The sequence below is a fragment of the Pantherophis guttatus genome, chromosome 1 (genome assembly GCF_059756535.1).
Source record: "Pantherophis guttatus breed Tessera chromosome 1, ASM5975653v1, whole genome shotgun sequence".
Classification (NCBI taxonomy): domain Eukaryota; kingdom Metazoa; phylum Chordata; class Lepidosauria; order Squamata; family Colubridae; genus Pantherophis; species Pantherophis guttatus.
Window position 1 is genome coordinate 307,606,272 of NC_142063.1, and position 22,096 is coordinate 307,628,367.

At 38.5% G+C, this 22,096-nt stretch overlaps 2 protein-coding genes across 2 annotated transcripts in view; one reads left to right on the plus strand and one right to left on the minus strand.

Moving 5' to 3' along the window:
• The window catches only part of BUB1 (BUB1 mitotic checkpoint serine/threonine kinase), a 38,682-nt gene extending 23,764 nt beyond the window's left edge, over window positions 1-14,918 (plus strand). The window contains exons 13-23 of the mRNA XM_087883267.1: window positions 1,032-1,127; window positions 2,811-2,892; window positions 4,070-4,160; window positions 7,857-8,037; window positions 9,467-9,604; window positions 10,617-10,732; window positions 11,270-11,431; window positions 12,002-12,156; window positions 12,254-12,431; window positions 12,803-12,909; window positions 14,287-14,918. Coding sequence (XP_087739393.1) covers window positions 1,032-1,127; window positions 2,811-2,892; window positions 4,070-4,160; window positions 7,857-8,037; window positions 9,467-9,604; window positions 10,617-10,732; window positions 11,270-11,431; window positions 12,002-12,156; window positions 12,254-12,431; window positions 12,803-12,909; window positions 14,287-14,482 — 1,502 coding nt within the window. The 3' untranslated portion in view covers window positions 14,483-14,918. The remainder of the gene's footprint in view (window positions 1-1,031; window positions 1,128-2,810; window positions 2,893-4,069; window positions 4,161-7,856; window positions 8,038-9,466; window positions 9,605-10,616; window positions 10,733-11,269; window positions 11,432-12,001; window positions 12,157-12,253; window positions 12,432-12,802; window positions 12,910-14,286) is intronic.
• Window positions 14,919-16,046: 1,128 nt separating this feature from the next.
• LOC117671572 (two pore calcium channel protein 1-like) overlaps window positions 16,047-22,096 on the minus strand; it is a 31,186-nt gene continuing 25,136 nt past the window's right edge. Inside the window, exons 17-19 of the mRNA XM_034427520.3 lie at window positions 20,554-20,667; window positions 18,190-18,314; window positions 16,047-17,156 (exon numbers count right to left, since the gene is read on the minus strand). Coding sequence (XP_034283411.2) covers window positions 17,011-17,156; window positions 18,190-18,314; window positions 20,554-20,667 — 385 coding nt within the window. The 3' untranslated portion in view covers window positions 16,047-17,010. The remainder of the gene's footprint in view (window positions 17,157-18,189; window positions 18,315-20,553; window positions 20,668-22,096) is intronic.

Genomic DNA, 22,096 nt, shown 5'->3' on the forward strand with positions numbered 1-22,096 from the left:
CTATCTCTGACTGCACCTTATTTTAGTACTGGCGATCCTTAACTTAAAACTATTTATTTAACAATTGTGCAGAATTAAAAATGGCCTCGGACTGTCAGAAAACATTGTACCAACACCCCAATGTGATTGCAATCCAGGTGTTTGGCAACCTGTTCACACTTACAACAGGTTGCCAAGCGCTCCAGAATTATGTGATCACAGTCACTTAGGGCAGAGGTGTCAGACTCGATTTCATTGAGGGTAGGGGTGAAATCCAGCAGGTTCTGACAGGTTCTGGAGAATTGGTAGCAGAAATTTTGAGCAGTTCAGAGAACCGGTAGCGGAAATTTTGAGTAGTTCGGAGAATCGGCAAATGCCACCTCTGGCTGACCCCAGTGGGGTGGGAATGGAGATTTTGCAGTATTCTTCCCCTGCCACACCCACCAAGCCACGCCCACATAACCGGTAGGGGAAAAATTTGGATTTCGCCCCTGATTGAGGGCCATATCAGGGTTGTGTTTGACCTTGGGGTGAGATGGGTGTGGCGGGTGGGTGTGGCCAGCTTGACATCACTCAAGTTGGGGTTGCTTGTGGTATGAGTGCTCTGCTGGCTCCCTGTGACGGCCTCCTGCAACCCTCTGCCAGCGAAAACGGAGCTCGGTTTTCGCTGGCAGAGGGTTGCAGAAGGCTGTCACAGTTGAAAATGGAGCTCAGGAGCCCGTTTTTTCTAGCAGAGACACCGTGGGGCGATCCTTCGCTGTTTCCAGGATGGCCCTGCGGGCCAGATCTAAGCACCCCGTGGACCGGATTTGGCCTCCGGGCCTTGAGTTTGATACCCCTGGTTTAGGGCAACACATGCGCTCAGCTTGCATATAAACCTACTGAGAACTATTAGGATTAAAAGACAACTTTGGACTTTGGTCTTCATGAATTGAAACCAAAAGGTTTAAATACTTCCAATGGTTTTGCCTTCCTAAATGTTCTTGGATTTTTATTTTATTTTTTACTTTACCTGTCCTTTACTTTGAATTTTTTTTTTTTGACTTACCGAGGATTCATCATGGACATGTTTCAAGTGACTTCTCTAAAAGATACAACTATACTTTCAGAAGATGATGAAGATGGTGAGGCTTTCTTCAGAAACAAAGGTAAATGTCATTATGTACAAATGATAAATTATCTTCGTATTGGTCTTCCTCAGTTTGGGAATCTCCAGATGGGTTGGGACTATAGCTTCCATTATGCTGGCACCATAGCTGCTAAGTGAAGCTGGAGAGACCTCATCATAAATTTGGAGCCCCAAGTTCTGCAAATGCTCAAGAATTTGTCTTGGATTATAAAATTTGTTAGGCAGACATAATTGGAAGAATCTCTGCCAAAGTGATTTCATGATGCTACAGCTGAAGGACCTAAAACAATAGATGGAAGTTTTTCTCTTCCCTGCCTCTTTATTGTTAAAATATAAATTTATTCTGAGCAGTGTGAGGAGCTCCCTTGTGAGCTACAGAACAAATCCAATAAAGATACATCTCATAATCTTTATATTAACAAAAGTGAGGATTAATTTTAGATATAGCTGAGGATTTTTAATAAGTAGGAGTCAGATATCATAATATTAGCAAGGGTATGTTTTTGTCTGTTTAGTTTCTTGTAGAGACAGACCTTTGGGATATATACATGACTACTGCTGGCTTTTTAGAGAGAATTAAACATAAATGCCTAGGATGAGAAAATTAAATAACTTAATCAGAATATCTATTTATGTTTATATTTTGAAGTGAAGGATACTTATTTAGTTGCTGACTTGTGCTTATATGCCATTCCAATCATATGCAATGGATTAGCTAATATTCATGCTCTACCAAAATTAAAAGCAATGAAAAAAAAAGAATTGGACAAAAAGATAAGGACAACAATCAAACAACCAAATATTTCCACTGAAGGAAAAAATTCTAATCAGGCTCTAAAGTTCTGATCTTAATGGCTTTATAGAATTTTAATTGGACGAGAGGGACAACCTGAACACGAGGAGATGCTATTGTAGAGGAGGGAACAGCAACAGGGAAGGTCATCCTTCATGGTACCTGATAGAAGCAGTTCTTAAGAGTAGAGTTCTGGTGGACGTCCTCCATGCCAGATCTTAGGGAGCATGCAAGTACTAATGGGAGAAGGTGGTCTGGAATATACCAGGCCCTGAATCATGTGGGGCATCATTCAACGTTTTTGCTTGCCTGGGTTGCACTGAGTGAAGAGGAGTTATCTTGGGCCGCATATAAAGTATATAATACAGTTAATGTATATGAATTATAAACTTCCTTTATTTTTACATTTTTTATTATATCTTGTGGAGTTGTATTACTAGCTGTCTAGGATCCAGGCAGTCTTTCGGCTGCAGGTTGGACATGCTTAATGTAGGGTTTTAAAGATCACAACAAGCCTTTTCCATCGCCCACAAAAGCCAATTGTAAACACGGTCCAATTTTAGTTATAGATAGGTCATGCTGCCCCATACTGAACTGGTTTGCAGTTTCAGCATCCTCTTGGATCCACTGCTATTGTTTGACTATCAGGGAGCTGCCGAGATCAGGGAGAGTTTTACACAGATCTGTGTACCAGTTCGGATAATTCTTGTATCAGGAGATTCTCACAATTACCTATGTGACTTCAACTGCAGCTTGGTTTACAGCTTGTAGACCTCTTGGAAGTGCTTCAGAGGGTTGAGGAGGCAATGGCTCAAGCAGTTACAAGATATATACATTCTGTCTATGTGAGACTTCAGTCAGAGGCAGGGAAAATGTAAGCCTATCTTTCCTTTTCGGTTCTCCTTTTAGATCCAGGTGAGGCTGTCAGCATTAAGCCTAGTGTTCCTGCTGCATTATCTGCTTTTACAATTTTTGAAGATGAGAACATGGAGTAAGTTGAAAATCGTCAGATCATCTTTGCAATTGAGATTAGTTTGTATTAGATTGTACTGTAAGCCTATTTGTACATTCTGCAATGAAAACTGTTACTAGCTCATCTAGTATCTATGCTGTTGAATTGAAGATTTCAGTTTCTCATTAATCATTTTTATCAGTCTCCCTTTTCTTCACTTTCTTGCATCACAAACTATGGAAAAAGTCACGCTTTGATTCTTGAAAGAACGAATGTGTACTGTACTTCTCCTATACTATGTATTGTTACAGGTAGCTGATTTTGGCTCATCTTGAAAAAGCTATGAAAGGACAAACAGTGATTGAATGGAAAATCCTACCTAACTCTTAAGTAGTAGAATGTAGACTAGACTGAGAAGCTAAAAAAGAAAATCTTGAAAGAAGGCAGTGGTGACTCACTATGCTTATTGTGAAGAAAACAATATTCTTGTACTCAAGAATGTTGATTACAATTTCCCTGTAATCAACAGTTATTTGCACAGGAATTTTAGGTGACCTGGGATCCCTCCAGATGTTTTGGGCAGCTCTTGTAATCTCTTATCATTGGTTTGTGTTGGTACATGAGAGTCCAAAACATCTTGAGGACTTAAAAAAGGTAAAGGTTCCCCTCGCACATATGTGCTAGTCGTTCCCAACTCTAGGGGGCGGTGCTCATCTCCGTTTCAAAGCTGAAGAGCCAGCGCTGTCCAAAGACGTCTCCGCGGTCATGTGGCTGGCATGACCAAAGGTGCACGGAATGCTGTTACTTTCCCACCAAAGGTGGTCCCTATTTTTCTACTTTCATTTTTTTACGTGATTTCGAACTGCTAAGTTGGCAGAAGCTGGGATAAGTAACGGGAGCTCACCCCATTACGTGCACTAGGGATTCGAACCACTGAACTACCAAACTTTTGATCGACAAGCTCAGTGTATTAGCCACTGAGCCACCGCGTCCCTAGATAGATAGATAGATAGATAGATAGATAGATAGATAGATAGATAGATAGATAGATCTGTAAGTCTTGAGGACTTATAGGTTACCTATTCTTGATCTATTATATTCTGTTATAGTGGATCTGATTTCTGGAAAATAATTGCTCTCATGGACAGTTAAATCTACTGTAAGTAAAATGTTTCATTTGAAAAATGACTCTGAATGTTCCTCCTTTGATTTTTAGGGTCCTGCAGTCAGCGTCAGTCCCAAAGTCAACATCTATCAAAGTATTTGGTGAACGTCCCAGAGACACTTTGACTGTTTCTAAACCAAGAGTAAGCAAATTGCCTTTATTATTTTTGTTTATATATATTTAATCAAGTAAATCAGAATTAGAAAAATAAAATATTGAAAAGAATAACAAAAAAGAAAAAATGCAAAAAATAAATTTGTGTGTATGTGTGTTTATACACATATAAACACAAACACACGTCCTGGTAGTCTTCAATTTACAACCATAATTGGGATTGATACAATGGTCATGATAGTCGCAAGTTGAGATACCCACATGATTGGGCCCACTTATTTTACAGTGGTTGTTAAGCAAATCACTGTTTGTATTCCAAGTCCATTCTCTTGAATGGTTGTCTTTTCTGGAAACCAGCAAGAAATACCAGAACCAGCAGAGAATGTCACAGATAATAGTCACATGACTGGGATGGTGCAACCAGTTCTAAATGTGAGTTGCCAAGTGGCTGAATTGTAATCATCTGGCCATGAGGTAATTACGGTCATAATTTTGTCTTTTCAGTTTGAAGAACTAATCCTGTGGCAATAGCAAAAGCATGGAGTCTATTTCCATGTCCAGTAATTATTTATTCATTCATTCAATTTCTATAGCCACCCAACTCAACCAAGTTGACTCTTGGTTTACTTAGGAAGTTTTGAGGGGCTTTAGTTGGTTTGTGTGCTACAGCGATGCCATGTGGTTATAATGGTCTGTTAGTTGTTTCTCAGATGTTTTGAAGTACGGCAATATTATCCTATATCGTATAAACCATAATCTGAGATTTAGCAAGATTTTTGGCATTAAGGTAATATTAATACTTGGTGAAAATACTATTCCATGGGTCAGACAGAATTGAGGTCTCCAATTTCTTATTCCAGTGTTTCTCAACCTTAGCCATGTTAAGATGGGTGGACTTCAACTTCAGTGCTGGCTGGGGAATTCTAGGAATTGAAGTCCACCCATCTTAACATGGCTAAGGTTGAGAAACACTGCCGTATTCCATTCTGTCTTAAATAAAATTTAAGTATCAGTTTGTCTTACTAATAACAGATATTTATAAAAATTGTGAGCTTTTTGGTCTCATAAGTTTTAGTGATCTCTTCTAATAACTTATATGTCTTTGAAACTGAAAATATTGCTGATCCAAACTGAGATAATAATAAAAATTGCAATTGTAAATATTGTCAGCGAGTGGCAACTGAGAAACATAATGTATCTTTTAACACAGAAAACGATAAAAACATATCATCCACAGGTTGATCCAATCTATAAAAATACTATCATCCATCCAGTTCTTTCATAAAACTACTTTTAAATCATATTTGAGGACTGAGTTATTCCATAGCATCAATTTACCATGAGAAAAAGGATAAAAACATATTTTTCCAAAAAATAATATGCTACAGTTTTGAATCAACATAAAGAGGAATGAAAGACATAGCAAATCTATTCCATTTTGAACCCAAAACAACCAAATGAATAAGATTTATATTCAAGCACTCCTAAAGGGCCAGGAAAGAAAATTTGCACTAAGTGAAGACATAGACTGTGAAGACAGACTATGCAAATAGTATGCATTATGCAATAATTCAAGATTCAGAAAATCCAAATACCTCTTTGAGCCGCGGTGGCGCAGTGGTTAGAATGCAGTACTGCAGGCTACTTCTGCTGACTGCTGGTTGCTTGCAATTTGGCAGTTTGAATCTCACCAGGCTCAAGGTTGACTCAGCCTTCCATCCTTCTGAGGTGGGTAAAATGAGGACCCAGATTGTTGGGGGCAATATGCTGACTCTGTAAACCGCCTAGAGAGGGCTGTAAAACACTGTGAAGTGGTATATAAGTCTAAGTGCTATTGCTATTTAACTGACAATTGCATCATTTTTAAAGATAACGTTAGAATTAAAGAACCCCATAAAAATTTACAAAACACTGTACTGAATTTTTGAACATATTTTGAAATATATGTATAGGAATTTCACACACATTATAAATTATTATGGGAATTACATTCAAGTGAAGAATGCTTCTCTTACCCTAGAGTAAGATTAAATGATTCCCACATAACAATATCCAGAACTCTTTACTTGAGATATATCTTAATTAAAAAAAGAGCCTTGGTAGTACAGTGGTCTAAAGCACCCTGTTATTAAGAACAGCTGCCTGCAATTACTGCAGGTTCGAATCTCGCCAAGGCTCAAGGTTGACTCAGCCTTCCATCCTTTCTAAGGTAGATAAATTGAGGACCTAGTTGTGGGGGCAATAAGCTGACTTTGTATAAATATACAAAAGGATGAAGGCTATTGCTTAGCGCATTGTAAGCCGCCCTGAGTCTCCGGAGAAGGGCGGCATATAAATCAAATTAAAAAAAAAATTAATTCAGGGTAGGTATTTGAAAAATACTGCTTGATATAAGAATACCTATGTAATTGATTAATTTACTACATATATGCTGCATAGATGAGGGCATACTATAGAGACAAAATTGGTTGTTCTCGTAGCTCTTTGGGACCTTGATAAAGGAATGTCTTTTCGTCTTTTTAAATCTCTTTTGAATGAAATTTCAAAAAGCACACATTTCCCCTTCCATGTAGGAAAAAGGATGCACCTTATGGAATAATTAAGATTATCACAGTGTTGAATTTGATCAGGGAGACTTAGATTCACACCTTCACTTGTCTCGTGCTCGCCGGAGGGTTGCAAGCCAAATGCTCTTTTTCAGCACAATCCAACTGTTGGAGTCATTGCGGGGATAAAATTAGAGGGGACTCCAATATTAGCCATCTTTTAAAGTGCTTTTTATTAAAAGTTTTACAAAGAACATAGAAACTGACACAACTTGATAAAAAGAGAGAAAAGAGAGAAAAGAACAAGACAGAAGAATGACAAAAATTCAAGAAGAAAAAGAAATAGATGCTTGTGGTTTCTTTTGAAGCAAATATAAACACACTTACAAAATTATCTTTTACTCTGTGATTACAAAAGAAAGCACATTGTTTTATGCTATCCAGCTTTTTACTAATCATCAAAACTGCAAATCATAAATCATATTTATGATTTACAGGCCCGAGGTATTTACAGGACCACCTTCTGCCGGCCTCCCACCGCCCTGTGCACTCACATAGGACAGCCCTCCTCCGGGTGCCATCGGCCAGACAATGTCGGCTGGTGGCGCCCAGGATGAGAACGTTCTCTGTGGGCGCACTGACCCTCTGGAATGGGTTACCCACGGGGCTCCGGATGGCCCCTGACCTCCACTCTTTCCGCTGTGACCTGAAGACATGGCTTTTCCAACAAATTTGCTGATCTGATGGGTGATTTTTAATTGGGAGATTTTAAATTGATTGTTTTTAGTACTTTATTTTTATTGTTCTTATCATTTAATTCTGTGAGCCACCCCAAGTCCTCTGGGAGAAGGGCGACATATAAGTATAATAAAATAAATAAATAAATAAATAAATATTTTCTAGTTAATGCAAAAAGTCAATGAGGTCATCCATAAATGGAGATATTGTTTGTTCTCTGAGCAAAGAAATTAATTTAGCCATCTCTGCAAGTTCCATCTTTTTTTCCACTTCTGACCATATATATATATATAGAGAGAGAGAGCCTTGTTGCAGTTATCACTCACACACACACACACACACACACACACACACACACACACACACACACTAAATTTAGCCATCTTGCGTGTTTAGAAAAGAAAAAAGTTGTTGATGATGATTTTGGTTTTCCCTTTTAGGATGAAAGCCAGCCAGCAGAGGGCCTGACAAATGACTATACAGTATGGGCTAACCCATGTAACCAAACTTTTGCTCCATGTCTGAAAAGCCCAGAAGGTTTCATTGAAGCTGCTCACCTTGCCTCCTCTACACCGTTCAATACCATTTCAATGCCTTTAGCCCAAGAGATGCAAGCTAAAGGTAAAATGTTGCATCGGGAAGTACTTTTGCTGTAATGTGGGACAATACATAATTGTCATGCTTTTCTTAGACTAAAGTGGATGAAGAGGTAATCCACATAGCGTCCGAGAATAGTTTATGGGTAGTCCTTGACTTACAACCATTCATTTAGCAATTGTTTGAAGTCACAACGATGCTGAAAACGGTGATTTGTGACCAATCCTTGCACTTATGAGTGTCATGGCTTCCTTGAAGTCATGTGATTAAAATTGGGGCACATGGCAATTGGCATGTATTTACCCCAGTTGAGCGTCCCGAGGTCACATGGTGATTTGCTACTTTTCCAGCTGGCTTTTGACAAGCACAGTCAATGGGGAGAGCTGGATCCACTTAATGGCCATGGAATTTGCTTAATGAACAAAAAGGCAAAATCAGATCTGACTCACTTAATGACCACTTAGTAATGGAAGATCTCTATCTCTACTAGTAATTATAGTACGGTTTGACTTGTTTTTAAATATGCCAACAGTCAGGTTTTGTTTTTTAATTGTTAGATTATTGTTTTGTACAAGTAATCCTCGGTTAAGAACATTAAGTGGGACTGGATTTTTCATCGCTAAACAATGTGGTCATAAAGCACAATGTCTAGGTGCGGGAGGACCTGCAAGTGGTTGTTGCTAATGGTGAGAGGGTATGCAGGTGGCTATTGTGCCACTGCATAAATGCAACCAGGCAGGCACATGCTACGAAGTATGAGATTCTCGGGCTCCGATACTCCATAACCCAGCTCCTAAGGACAAAAAGTGGCAGGAATGGGAGTGATTTGCAAGAGCGACTTGCAATCTTCCCTGCTGGCTTCCCCGTTGCCTTGGCTTGGGGGAAGGTGGTAGGGAAGGTTGCAAATGGTGATCATGTAACTGTGGGAGATTGTAACCATTCTAAGTGCAGGCCAGTTGCCAAGTGCCACGATCATGTGACTATTGGGGTGCTGGGATGGCCCGAACTTTGAAGTCTGGTCATTAAGAACCACTTGTTCTATGCCACTGTAACTTAGAACAGTTGCTGAATGTGGTTATTAACTGAGGACTTTCTGTATTGTATTTGCAAGCCATCTCAAATATTTTAGAGAGGAAAGATCGAAGTAGAAAATACTCCGATAAATCATTACTTCTTGCTTCTTAACAGGGAGTCGGCCTTCTTGCATCCCAGTGCCTGGGAATATGTGTTTCATTGGCTCTGGAACTTTATGTTGGTTGTCTCCCGTCTGGTCTCTCTCCAGATATGTGGACAACTCCAAAGTTGAAACCCAGACATCTAAAGGGTGGTGCTCGTCTCTGTTTTCTCTCATTTGGGTTTAACTCTCCAGATTTTAATAATGCCTATCATTAAGGGTTTCTTGTACTGTCTTGATTATTGTCAGTAACTTGACTATTATTATTCTCTTACAAAGTCATCGAGAACCCTTGGGATGAGAGTTTAATCTTCCAGCTTCTGTCCAAGCTGCCAAAACCAATAAGTGCTTATCCCAATACTTTCCAATGGACATCGAATCTTCCGGTTGTCAGACCAAAAACTGTTGTCACATTAGGTAAGGCCCATTACATGTTTAGTGTTATTCTTTTCAGAGCTATGAAACTTTTAAAAATGTTCTTGTGGTTTTATTGGGCATATTTCAGTATAAAAGGGAAATTGGGACACTGCATTGTATTTGTGTCCATTAAAGCAATACAGCTTTATGGAAGAATTTATTGCCATGAAGCCAACATGCCAACTGTTTTGATTGTGTTCATCCATAATTCTAAGACAAGATTTGTTTTAATAATGGTAAAAATTCTTGCCAAAGCAAAAGAATTAAAATTGTAAACTATAAGGAAGGCAATTGTGTAATTGAAGTTGATACTTTTTCTTTTTTTAATAGAGCAGACTACATTGATGTAGTGGCTTGGAATTATAGAAGGCAAAAGGCAGCAGGTTACACTAGTAAACTGATAAAACTACAAAAGTAGTCCAGAGTTTCAGCTGACTCTTAAAAATTGATTGGAAATTATTTAAACTATCACTCTAAGGGAAGACTCTGCTAAAATGGAAATATGTTCCAATTCATTTTTCCACTTGAGGGAGGAAAAGTGAGACAAGAAAGGGCCTAACCTTATTACATGATCCTTACATGATTTCTGATTACATGCAACTTCAGTACATATAGTTGTTTGTAGGGCAAGTGACACACTTAAAGAAATAATAGGAATTAAATTCTATTGTTCTGCTTGTTGGAAAGGATAACTATTGATAACCCACTCATTCTGTTCTCATAGTATAAACTCTTAGATGTATTTGGCTGCATTTCCAGAATTAGAGGCAACACATTGGTCAACACTCGTTGATCTTGAAAAAGAAGGACCATCCTTCCCCAGTGCATAGATCCTGCTTCTGCATTTCCTGCACTTCTGTCTGGTGTGCTTTGGCATTTCTTTTTCACTGAAATTTTAGAGAGGCGATCACGGATGGATTTGAGACAAACCCTATTTAGCTGGAAATGGATAATTTGGGCTATAATCTCAAGACCTGTTCTACATGCTTATCTCTTCCTTATCCTCATTCAGCATCCACATCCTTCCACATTGATTGCTTACTTGGAGAAGGAGCTTTTGCCCATGTGTATCAAGCTTCTGTCCTTGATATGGAAAACTCTAAGAATAATCAGAGAGTGATACTGAAGGTATTATATTTGACTCTAACTTCCAGAATCTTGTTTAAAATCAATTAATCCACCTGCTTTACCAGTAAAAACTCTGATCCCCATAATCTCTCCTGTCCATTGCTAAATTAATGTCAGATTAGAATTTAGTGAAGAGAAATGGGTGCCTGGACAAGCTGGATAGGTAAGACTCTGCAGACTGTATCTAATCTGAAGAGCCAGGGATGTACCTTAGAAGTACCTTAGAAACATTCTATAGCATTGACACACACTGCTTTTTATGCAGTGTGGAAATTGGTGTATTTCTGGCCAGGATCAACAATGAAATAGATTTTTAAAATGTTCTAGCATGGTTTGGGAGAGGTGATCAGTATATCCTCTTGATATTTTGTAGTGCCCCTCAAACTCCAGGTAGTGTTATGGCCAATTGACCATTGTCATTTGAAACAATAGAAAATGTCAGGTTTTGGTTTAAATTAATAGCATTAAAAAATCTTTCTATGTGGTTACTGGCTCCCTTGCATTGAAGCAAAGCAGAACTGTTTATTGTCTTTATAGGTACAGAAACCTGCAAGTCCCTGGGAATTCTATATAGCAGCTCAGCTGACTGAAAGGCTGAAGCCCAGTATGCATCACCTTTGCATCCAATTCTACGGTGCTCACTTCTTTCAGAATGGAAGTGTTCTAATAGGGGAGCTTTACAGTTATGGAACTTTACTGGTAAATATGGCTTTGATCCGTGTGTATATTCTTGTACAAATGTCATCACAGTCTGAAGGACCAGAAAGGGAGGAGTTATAGATGTCCTTTTGTGTGTGTGTGTGTGGGGGGGGGTTAATAAAAAGTCAAGAAGGGAGTCATGAACACACAATTAAAGATGTACCCCTTTTTTTACCTGCATTACAACCATGTTCACCTTTTCTATCTCTTCCCCCACCCCCCCAGGTGATGAATGTGTTATGACTTGCAAGTAGAATTAGTTGCCCTTGACAGAAAATATTTGGCCAAATTAAAATAGCTTAGCTGTTTAGAAAGCATTGTTTTGCCAAATTTATGTATAAAATCTTTCTAGTAGGGTATAATTTTGTAAACCAGCCAGATGCTTTTTTTCTCCAAGGTCTAAGTGGAATTTGCTGTCTGATAACTATACAGCTGATGTTGTTTCTTTACATCTCAAAAATCTGGCATTTTAACAGGGTGTGGGGTGGGGTGTAAACTTTCTATATCCACTATATACAGGATTTCAGGCATATTCATTTGTCCATATGATCATCTGCTTCTCCTCTGTAGAACACCATAAATATATACAAAAAACTAAAAGAGGTGATGCCCCAAGCTCTGGTTATCTACTTCGCCATAAAAATCCTGCACATGGTAGAAGAGCTTCACAAGTGTGGAATAATTCATGGTGACATTAAACCTGACAACTTTATATTTGGCGAAAGGCAAGTATCTCACTTTTGAACGTTGTGAGATCTTTTCTTGTCAATCTGACTTGTTGCATTGCTTAATAGTAATCATTGTTAATTGCTTTTAAACAAGGTTTTTGGACAACGACACATGTGATATTGATGGCACATCTCATGGTCTGACAATTATTGACTTTGGCCAAAGCATAGATATGAACCTGTTTCCTGAAGGAACCACTTTCAAGGGAAAGTGTGAGACATCTGGGTTTCAGTGTATTGAAATGATTACAGGCAGGCCATGGAATTACCAGGTATGGACTTACATGTATGATTTTCATACTATGCTATGTAGCCCATGTCACTAGTAATTACAGATTTTGCTGATCATGGAGGAAAATTCAATTCAGAGATGTAAGTTTTGATTCAGATGTTACTAGTTTTTCTTTAGAACACCTATTACACAGCAGTAATAATTTAATTATCGGTGTATCTAAGGTTCTGCATTCCGATCATGTTCAGGCCCAGAAACACTGCTCAATCTAATCTATTCCAGAAGAGCACCAAGAATAAACCAGGGAAAAGGAGGCTGTTTGCAATTGGATCATATTCATGGGAGGATGGGATTAAAAGTAGATATTTTTAAACAACTGAAGCTAAATGTTTTTATGTTTTTATTCCTTAGACTGATTATTTCGGAATTGCTGCAACAGTGTACTGCATGTTATTTGGCACATATATGAAAGTAAAAAATGAGCAAGGAATCTGGAAACCTGATGCTATCTTTAGGAGGTTGGTCTATAATTACTTTATTTCAATAATAATTTTCCAGAGTCATATATTTTCTCTCCTGTAGAATTGCTCCTTGCATGTTAGATCTGACCCGCGAGGCTGCCCTAGAAACAGCAAAGGTGCCTCTGCCAGCGAAAACAGAGCTTGGGGGGGGGGGACCGTACGCAGCCCTGGTGGGCCCATGACAGCCTCCTGCAACCCTCTGCCGGCAAAAATGGACCTCCATTTTCGCTGGCAGAGGGCTAGCAAAACAAACTAAAAACAACAAAAGGTGAAATGTAAAGAGGAAAGACAAAGAAAAAGAAGGAAAGATGGGAAAAGAAGGAAAGAAGGAAGAAGGGGAAGGAAGAAGAAAGGGGAAGAGGGAAGGAGAAAAAGAAGAGGGAGGGAAGAAGGAAGGTAGGTAGGTAGGTAGGTAGATTATAATGAGTGAGTGAGGGTCTCAGGGAAGTCCTGCCTTAGCACTTGGCCACCTCAGATGCCCCTGACATGAATGACGTCGAGCTGGCCACGTCCCCTGGCCACACCACGCCCCACCCCCAAGGTCAAACAACCTTGATGCGGCCGTCAATGAAATCGAGTTTGACACCCCTGTTACAGAAGATGCTATCAACCTTTGTCATAATCGAAGTTGGGAAACACAGGATTTGTGGACAATTCCTATTTATATTCTTCAAATCCTGCACAAGAATATGCAATTTATTTTTGAAATAAAGAATTAATTTGCTCTAAGGGTATTCTCCAAGAAATAGAAAGAACCAGTGCAAAACATAAATATGTCCCTCGGATACCACTAGCATTATATTCCCCAGATACATAATTATTTCTGTGTTACATTAAAAACTGTTCTACAGAGTGATCTTAAGGCACTTTTAATAAAATCTGATTATGCTTGTAAAATATAAAGTAACATTAGGATTTTTAGTTGCATTATAGCTCAGCTTATGACAGCTAATAGAATAAATGCAAAAATGGTGATTAGCACATTTATTTTTCATGTAAAGGGCCCTCAAGGTTAGAAATACAATGATTTTAATTTTTTTTTACCATTTTCTATACCCATTCAATTAGGAATGTCATTGAAAATACAAAAAGGGATGGAAGTCTGAAAGAATAGAATGTATTTCTGAAACCTAGAAAAAAAAATCTGAAGACAAAACTGAAATGTTTTATTGTTGATCCAACAGCCCAGAGTTGGTATTGACCAGTAGGAAATATAATTTGAGATTTGCTGTACAGCCTGTTTTGGATAAAGCTCTAGTCCATCTTCCAAAATAGTTGACACAGCTTTCCACTTGTGATGCTGGTTCTGAGAAATATCTGGCCACCTCTGGGGAAGGTTGATTTAAGTTTTTACTTCTCTTTTTTCCCCCTTAGGATTCCCAATGGAGAAGTCTGGGTTAATTTCTTCGTCACTTTGCTGAACATACAAGACTGCAACCACTTGCCTTCTTTGGGAGCTTTACGGGCAACCTTGAGAGACTTATTTTTAAAAACGTACTCCAATAAAATAATAGTTCTCCGTAACAGGCTTGCGGTGTTGCTTGTTGAAAACAAACGATCACGGAAGTAAATGCTGAACTCTTGTGAAACAACGAAAAAGTTTGGAGATTGTTTGATCAAGTTTTCATGAGGTTTCATCTTGTTTCGTCAAGCAGCAGTTTAACTTTGGTTTAACTCGCAAAGGTTGGCACTGCATTTCTGATGCTTAAATGGTGCACTGTTAATGGTTTGACAAGTGTTGGCGTCCATTTGCTAACACTTGTCAAAAATGTTAACATTGGAGATGAACCCTCTTTTTGGAACTGGACAGCAGAAAAATAGGGAACAGGGAGTGGAGTGTTGGAAAAAAAATTAATATGGAGAGACCCAAAGCTTGAGAATGAAAATTGAGATGGTTGAAGAAGTCAGCACTTGGGAAACTCAAATGTAAATATCTAAATGCTCCAGTGTCTTTTTTTTTTCCTGTGGGTACTTTATAAACAATAAAACGTGCTTTCAAAGGAAAATTGTCTAGTCAAGTCCATTCATTTTAATTTTCCAGATAAACGAGTTGAATAATAGTAAATAACGGAAGGCATCAAGTGTAATAAATAAGTGTAATACTGACAACATATCTTGAGTTAAAAGTACAATTATATTGTATTAAAGCTATTACTTAGCCATTAAATACCAATGTGACATTGATTTTATTGACTGGAAGATTTATTTAACCACAGCTGAAACTGACATATAAGACAGGCATGGTCACATGATATTTAAAATCTCATGCTGTTTAGTGATAGTTAATGGCCCCAACTGCAGTCAGTAAGTGACTAATACCTGTATACCTATAAGTTGAAAGGGAAAAAAAATTAAGATTTTGAGAATAAGTATAGCAGGGGAAAAACTTATCCACTACATACTTTGGAAAACTTTCATCAGCAATCAAACAATGACTTCAGGTGAAAGTCGTTCATCTAAAACATCTGACAGATACTGCAGTGCTACATGGAGGGGTATAGAATACATCAGTTGAAGGCAAACCCCCAAACTAGTGATGGGGAAGGAGGACTTGATTTGCTCAAATCAGTGACAATTCAGATTAAAGTTGTTTTAATTGGCAGGGATTTTCCAGAATGGAAATGAGCTTTATTCTAGGGAAAGCATGCAAAGCATGGCTTCTATAATTCTTTCCAACCTCTTAATAGCTGTTCCACCTAGGTGAAAAGAGAGAAGTGGGTTTAAGCCAACGGATCCCTGTCTGTCTCTCTCCCATACAGACTCACTGGTGGATTCTTTTTTCTTGAAGTCATTTTTTGAAGAACAACAGATCTGGATTTTGAAGAGGGCCAAATTTGGTTCCATTCTGATGAGTCCTGAGCTTCTTGTACAAAGAATTTCTTTCTAAAATATATTGGAAATATGTTTCCCAGCCCTTAAATGGCCAATTTCCTTTCCCTCTCCCAGTACATACAGTATAACACATACAGTAATGTGATGAACTACTTTCTAGTAAGTACTACCCCAGAAACTTAAGATGCAGAATGTCAAAAACATTCCTGACAATAAGATATTATATCCAACTTCAACTGAATCGTTCTCAAGATGGCTTGCACTTCAACCCTAGGCAAAAAATGAATGACTCATTTTGGTTCATTTGAATATGTGTGTATTAAACATCTCCATTTGATTTCCACCTCAGTCCAATTCTTTTAAAGTCAAGCATACAAATAACTTATTTTTCAACCTAACATTAAATACGTTTTCATATATTTGAATTTTGATACTGTACACAATTTGAATCAGGAATTACAACCGTAACATTCTGATACTGTGGAAAGTTCAAGGCTTATCTGTTTGGGGGAAAAAAGCCAGGGTCAAGTGTTTTCCCGCTTCTTGATTTCCATCTCTGGATGAATGGAATGTAGAAAACCGCACTTTACACCAGACAATGAGAGAAGCAGGACCAGTGAGGCAGTGTCAGCCTCTTAACTATGCGAATGAGTGCTTGATATTTAGGACTCAGATACTACTATCTTTATTTAAACTGACCATGGTAAAGTAATTCAGACATGGATCTACTTCCATCAGTCAAGTGCATCCATGCACTCTGTTTTCAGAGACGTGATGGGATCTAGAGTGTAAGTAAAGACAAAGTGGGTGGGTGGATGGGTGGATGAATGAAGAACAATAGTAAGTAGTGTTGGATCCCCTGCCTTTATTACTTGATATCTCCCTGATATTTATTGATAATGTGACCCAAAAAAAATCTCTGGATTGTAGTGGACAGAGCTGCATTGAGTAATATAACTTTCAATATTAGGTATCCAAGTAATACGTTAAGCATGTAGGAGAATTCAAAGTATTTCAAACATATCCAATATGCTTTCCATTTATAAAAAATACTGCATTTCATCTATTATATACTGTACATATTAAAGCTTTTGAGTGCTTGATTCATTAGAGGGAAGAACTTGAACACAGCACCAATAATCTTTCAGTTGCAAGTAACAGAAGGGACCAGTAATAGCTTAAAGCTGGTACCTAGTGAGCTAGAGAACGATTAAAATAGGAGACTTGCTTCAAAAAAATTCCAGTTATTTCCACTCATTCTCCACATTACACAGCCCGGTCAAAAGCTGGGTTCCCTGGGTAGGTCTCATCTGGGGACAGATTTAAGATCTCATCAAGGGAAGGACCTTCTTCTTCTGGAGCTATCTCTGCTTCAAACATGCGTTGGAGTAAGGCATCCACAGTCCTATATCCTGGGGCCAAAAACAAATCAATTAGCGGAACCTCTCCAAGTACAGTGTACATGAAAACTCATCCCACTTAACTTGGTCCACAGAAATGAGCGGGCAATGCATTTTTGTTTGGTTGATTGTGCAAAGCTACGTTGTGGACTGGAACAGCCTATGCTGTCAATATCATGACTGTTCTTTGTACCCAACACTAGAAGCCTTAGATATAACCATGCAGTACAGTATTGGAGAGGATAGGGCAGGGGTGTCAAACGCACGGCGTCATGTCACGTGCCGTATCGTGACTTTCCCCTTTGCTAAACTGGGGATGGGCGTGGCCAGTGCATCTGACCTGCGGGGCGCGAGTTTGGCACCCCTGGGATAGGGGATTATCTACCATTTGGTTTTGGCTGGATCAGCCTTTCTTCCTTTTGTAAAGAGGTTGGACACTGCAACCTACATTCCCACTTACACTAAACCTAGGTTTTAAAGTTTGAATCCTTAGTATTAATAAAGTACATCAAATAACCAAAGGGGATACTGGGGTAAAAAAAGGAAGAGCAACAGTATAGAAAGTGCAAAAGGCCAAAGCCACAACACCCACCCACCCCATCAATCTATATGTAAATGAAATTGCTCTTTTTAGGTAGTATGGGTAGAATCAAAGTTGTTCATGCTCTAAAAAATTTACCATGAAGCAAGGAAGAGAGAGTTGTAGGTCAACATAACAACAATACCATCTTTTCCTATATTTTGAAAAGCAACAAACTAAAAGCCATAGAGAAAAATTGATATCACTTACATAGTCTTTTCCAGTTTACTCTTGTCTAGAAATTCCCTGAGTTTTCAACAATCAAGACTCTTAGCTAAACTAAGAATTATGGGAATTTTCCAACTTGTCTGGAGGAATGCAATTAAGGAACTAGATTTATGTCCCCCCTTAAGGGAAAAACCCATAATATCTTAAAATATACACAGCATGATGATTTGCTCCTAACAGTAGTTATTATTTCTCCATGCCCAACAATAAACACAAGTTCTCTGACAGTGCACTTACTTCTGGAGGCAATTTTAAACATCAACCCCTTAGGTTTCTTCTTCACTGCCATTCCCTCTTCACTTCCAAGATCATTTTCACTGGTTTCAAGGTTGTCTATCAACCTACCATCAAAAAGGTCATCCCTAAAAACAGAACCCATCACTTAATACACATATACATTGTTTTAAAAAATGACCTTTTTAAAAGCGTCTCTTTGATTTCAAGTTTTTTCTACTCGTGTGTCATGGATACCTCTGCAGAAGGCAAACAAGGGGGGGGAGGAGAAGCTATGTGTCATGCTGACATAACACAAGTGATATAATTTGTCTGATGTTATGCATGTGACATCATCACAGCGTCTACTGAAATCTTATGCCAAGAGCCATCTAGCAGCTAACATAAACAGCATAAAATAAGCTGTGCTCACAATATGTGCTAAGCCATAATATTGTTTCTTCGGTTTGGTTAAAATATTATGTAAATCCAGTCATTTTAAAAATAGTTGAGGATTACAAGGCAGGGGTGAAATCCAGCAGGTAGCGGAAATTTTGAGCAGTTCGGAGAACCGGCAAATACCACCTCTGGCTGGCCCCAGAGTGGGGTGGGAATGGAGACTTTGCAATATCCTTCCCCCAGGAGTGGGGAGGGAATGGGAATTTTGCAGTATCCTTTCCCTGCCACGCCCACCAAGTCATGCCCACCAAGCCACACCACCCCCACCAAGCCATGCCCACAGAACTGGTAGTAAAAAAATTTGGATTTCACCACTGTTACAAACATGTTATGAATACAATAGTTGATGTTTATTCCAGAAAACAATAGCCAAATATACCACGTTTTAGAATGATATGTGAACCAAGGTCCATTTAAGAAGTTAACATGCAGACCTTAGAAATAATTTTGCTGCCTTATTCTGTACTAACTTAGGTTCCCACATAGTCTAAAAAAGTTCCCAAACAGAATTGATAATATTGACTCATCTAGACTAATCCAAAGCAAGAAGTTTTATTTGCTTGAGGACTGCTTTTTCTTAGCTGGTAAACTACCCGAAGCTGTTTTTTTTTTTTTTTTAAAAAGGTTTATGACTATTTAGTGACATCTATATTTTCACAGAAAGCACTTTATCCAGGAATACTCAAGCAGTATACCTGGCTTTGCAGGGGGACCGTTACTCTGCCCAAAGCCAGTTACAGTACATGTCACCTTACAGATAGATGATTACTCAAACTCATAGGCTTCCATAACATGATTTAGCTTCCATAGTCTCTACTAGCCATTTTGCTAAGGCTACCTGTGCTTGGTAGCTACAATTCAAAGAAACCATTAAGTGGCAGCAAACAGCAAGGATTGTGGTGGCTTCTTTTGCCATCTAGTGGTCACTTGTAATTTTTGCAGCCAAGATCTGGTAGCCCTGTATTTTGCAGCAGGCTTGCTCTTGTAATTTTAGTGCAGAGTAATATTGCTATTGTATTGATGTATAGCTAGTGAACTTCTCTTAGGAAACTAGTCTATTCCTATTGTGGGAATAGAATGTTAGTTAGGAAAGTCTTAGTTTCATAACACTAAAAAAAGTTGTTTTAACTACTACAGATTATAACAGAACATTTTAGATAATGAGATGGGACAAATGGTTGGGTCCAGTGGTGAAATCCATTTTTTTTTATTACCGGTTCTGTACGCGTGGCTTGGTGGGCTTGGTGGGCATGGTCTGGTGGGCGTGGCAGGGGACGGATTCTGCAAAATCTCCATTCCCACCCCACTCCTAGGGGAAGGATATTGCAAAATCTCCATTCCCACTCCATTCCAGGTGAAGAATACTGCAAAATCTCCATTCTCACCCCACTCCTGGGGGAAGGATATTGCAAAATCTCCATTCCCACCCCACTCCTGGGGGAAGGATATTGCAAAATCTCCATTCCCACTCCATTCCAGGTGAAGAATACTGCAAAATCCCCATTCCCTCTCCACTCCTGGCAGAAGGATATTGCAAAATCTCCATTCCCACCCCACTCCTGGGGGAAGGATATTGCAAAATCTCCATTCCCACTCCATTCCAGGTGAAGAATACTGCAAAATCCCCATTCCCTCTCCACTCCTGGGGGAAGGATACTGCAAAATCCCCATTCCCTCTCCACTCCTGGGGGAAGGATATTGCAAAATCTCCATTCCCACCCCACTCCTGGAGCCAGCCAAAGGTGGTATTTGCTGGTTCTCCGAACTACTCAAAATTTCCGTTACTGGTTCTCCAGAGCCTGTCAGAACCTCCTGGATTTCACCCCTGGTTGGGTCCGGAGAAAACATTTACTGATCACAAGAATTCTACCAAAACTGCTTTATAAATGATCTGCTTTGGGCAATAAAATGTATTTTTGATTTACTTACTCTTGTACCCCTATACCTAGTTCTTGAATTTTCTTCTCAATGGCAGTTTCCACTTCACTCTTCTCAATAGAATACTCCACAAAGAACGCTTCCAAAATGAATGCTACAAAGATGCTGGAAATCAAACATGTCACATGACACACCACATTTCAAATGCCATCAATCAATATCTCCCTGGTTTGATACAATTTCTTTATGAGGCAATTTGCATGGACATGAATTATCATTGGACAAAAAGGCAGGATTCTCCAACCTATTATTTTCAGGTATGAGAAACACCATCAAGCAATATCCGCCTATCCCACACCCTTGAAAAGGACTGCATAGGCTGGTAAAATGCCAAGTCCAGTGTAAACATCGGGCTGATTGTGTGACCAACCCTAATTTAGTACTAGAATGAGCAAAAATAGTATTAGGTAAAAGGTAGCTTCCTATAATCTGCTATTAGCATGCCCTATTGAAATCTGAACAGCCCTCAAAATGGATAAGAATGAGAGAATAGGGTTGCAAAGCTTTTATCTGTGCTTACTCAGTAAGAGGTTTTACTATATTAAGTTAGGGTTTTTTTATATAGGATTAGTCATTGTATTGCAGCCTCCCTGCATCATATAATCCCTCAATTCTTTACAAGAATGTAGAGCCAAAATATGAAAAATAAAAATTTATGTAAATGGGTTAAAATTTTAGATACAGATTTATCCTAATTTGGCAAACAATAAAACTGGCAGATAATACGTGGATAGGAATAATTCTCCTGAGTACTAACATCATGGTGTATCACAAAAAGGATGTTGTTTCCTCCATTATGCTAATCAAAAAGAGTTTGGGAATAATTTTTTTGGATCAAAGGTTCATGACCTAATATGGATGGAAATATGTTGATGACTATAGCAGACAATGCAACGTTCACTTATGGTTTGTTATTTGAATTTGGAAGGCAGAAAAACCAGATCAAGATTCTGTGGCCTCCCAGAAATACTAACTACTCTTCTCCAAATGTCAAACTACTAGCTAATATTCTCATGACCACCCTCCCTATCCCTGCTTGCTAATAAACCAGACAATGTATTTATTTCCAACTAACTATAAACATAGGCCCAGAACTTCAATACTTGAAGTACACTGTGAAAATGAACAAGACTCTCCCCAAGGAAATAATAACCTGTCTTTAAGAGAGTGCAGGTAATTTCCATTTAGCATATAGTTAGATATGCTAAATATATACTGCTCAAAAAAATAAAGGGAACACAAGCAGAAGACATCCGAGATCTGAATGAATGAAATAGCCTTATTAAATACTTTGTTCTTTACATACAGTAGTTTATACACTGCTCAAACAACTAAAGGGAACACAAAACTACTGTATGTAACGAACAAAGGCTATTTCATTCATTCAGATCTCGGATGTCTTCTGCTTGTGTTCCCTTTATTTTTTTGAGCAGTGTATAACAGATATATAGTTATAACAGTGTATAACAGTGTAAACATAGTTATAAATACATGAAATGGATACAAATTATATATATATATATATATATATATA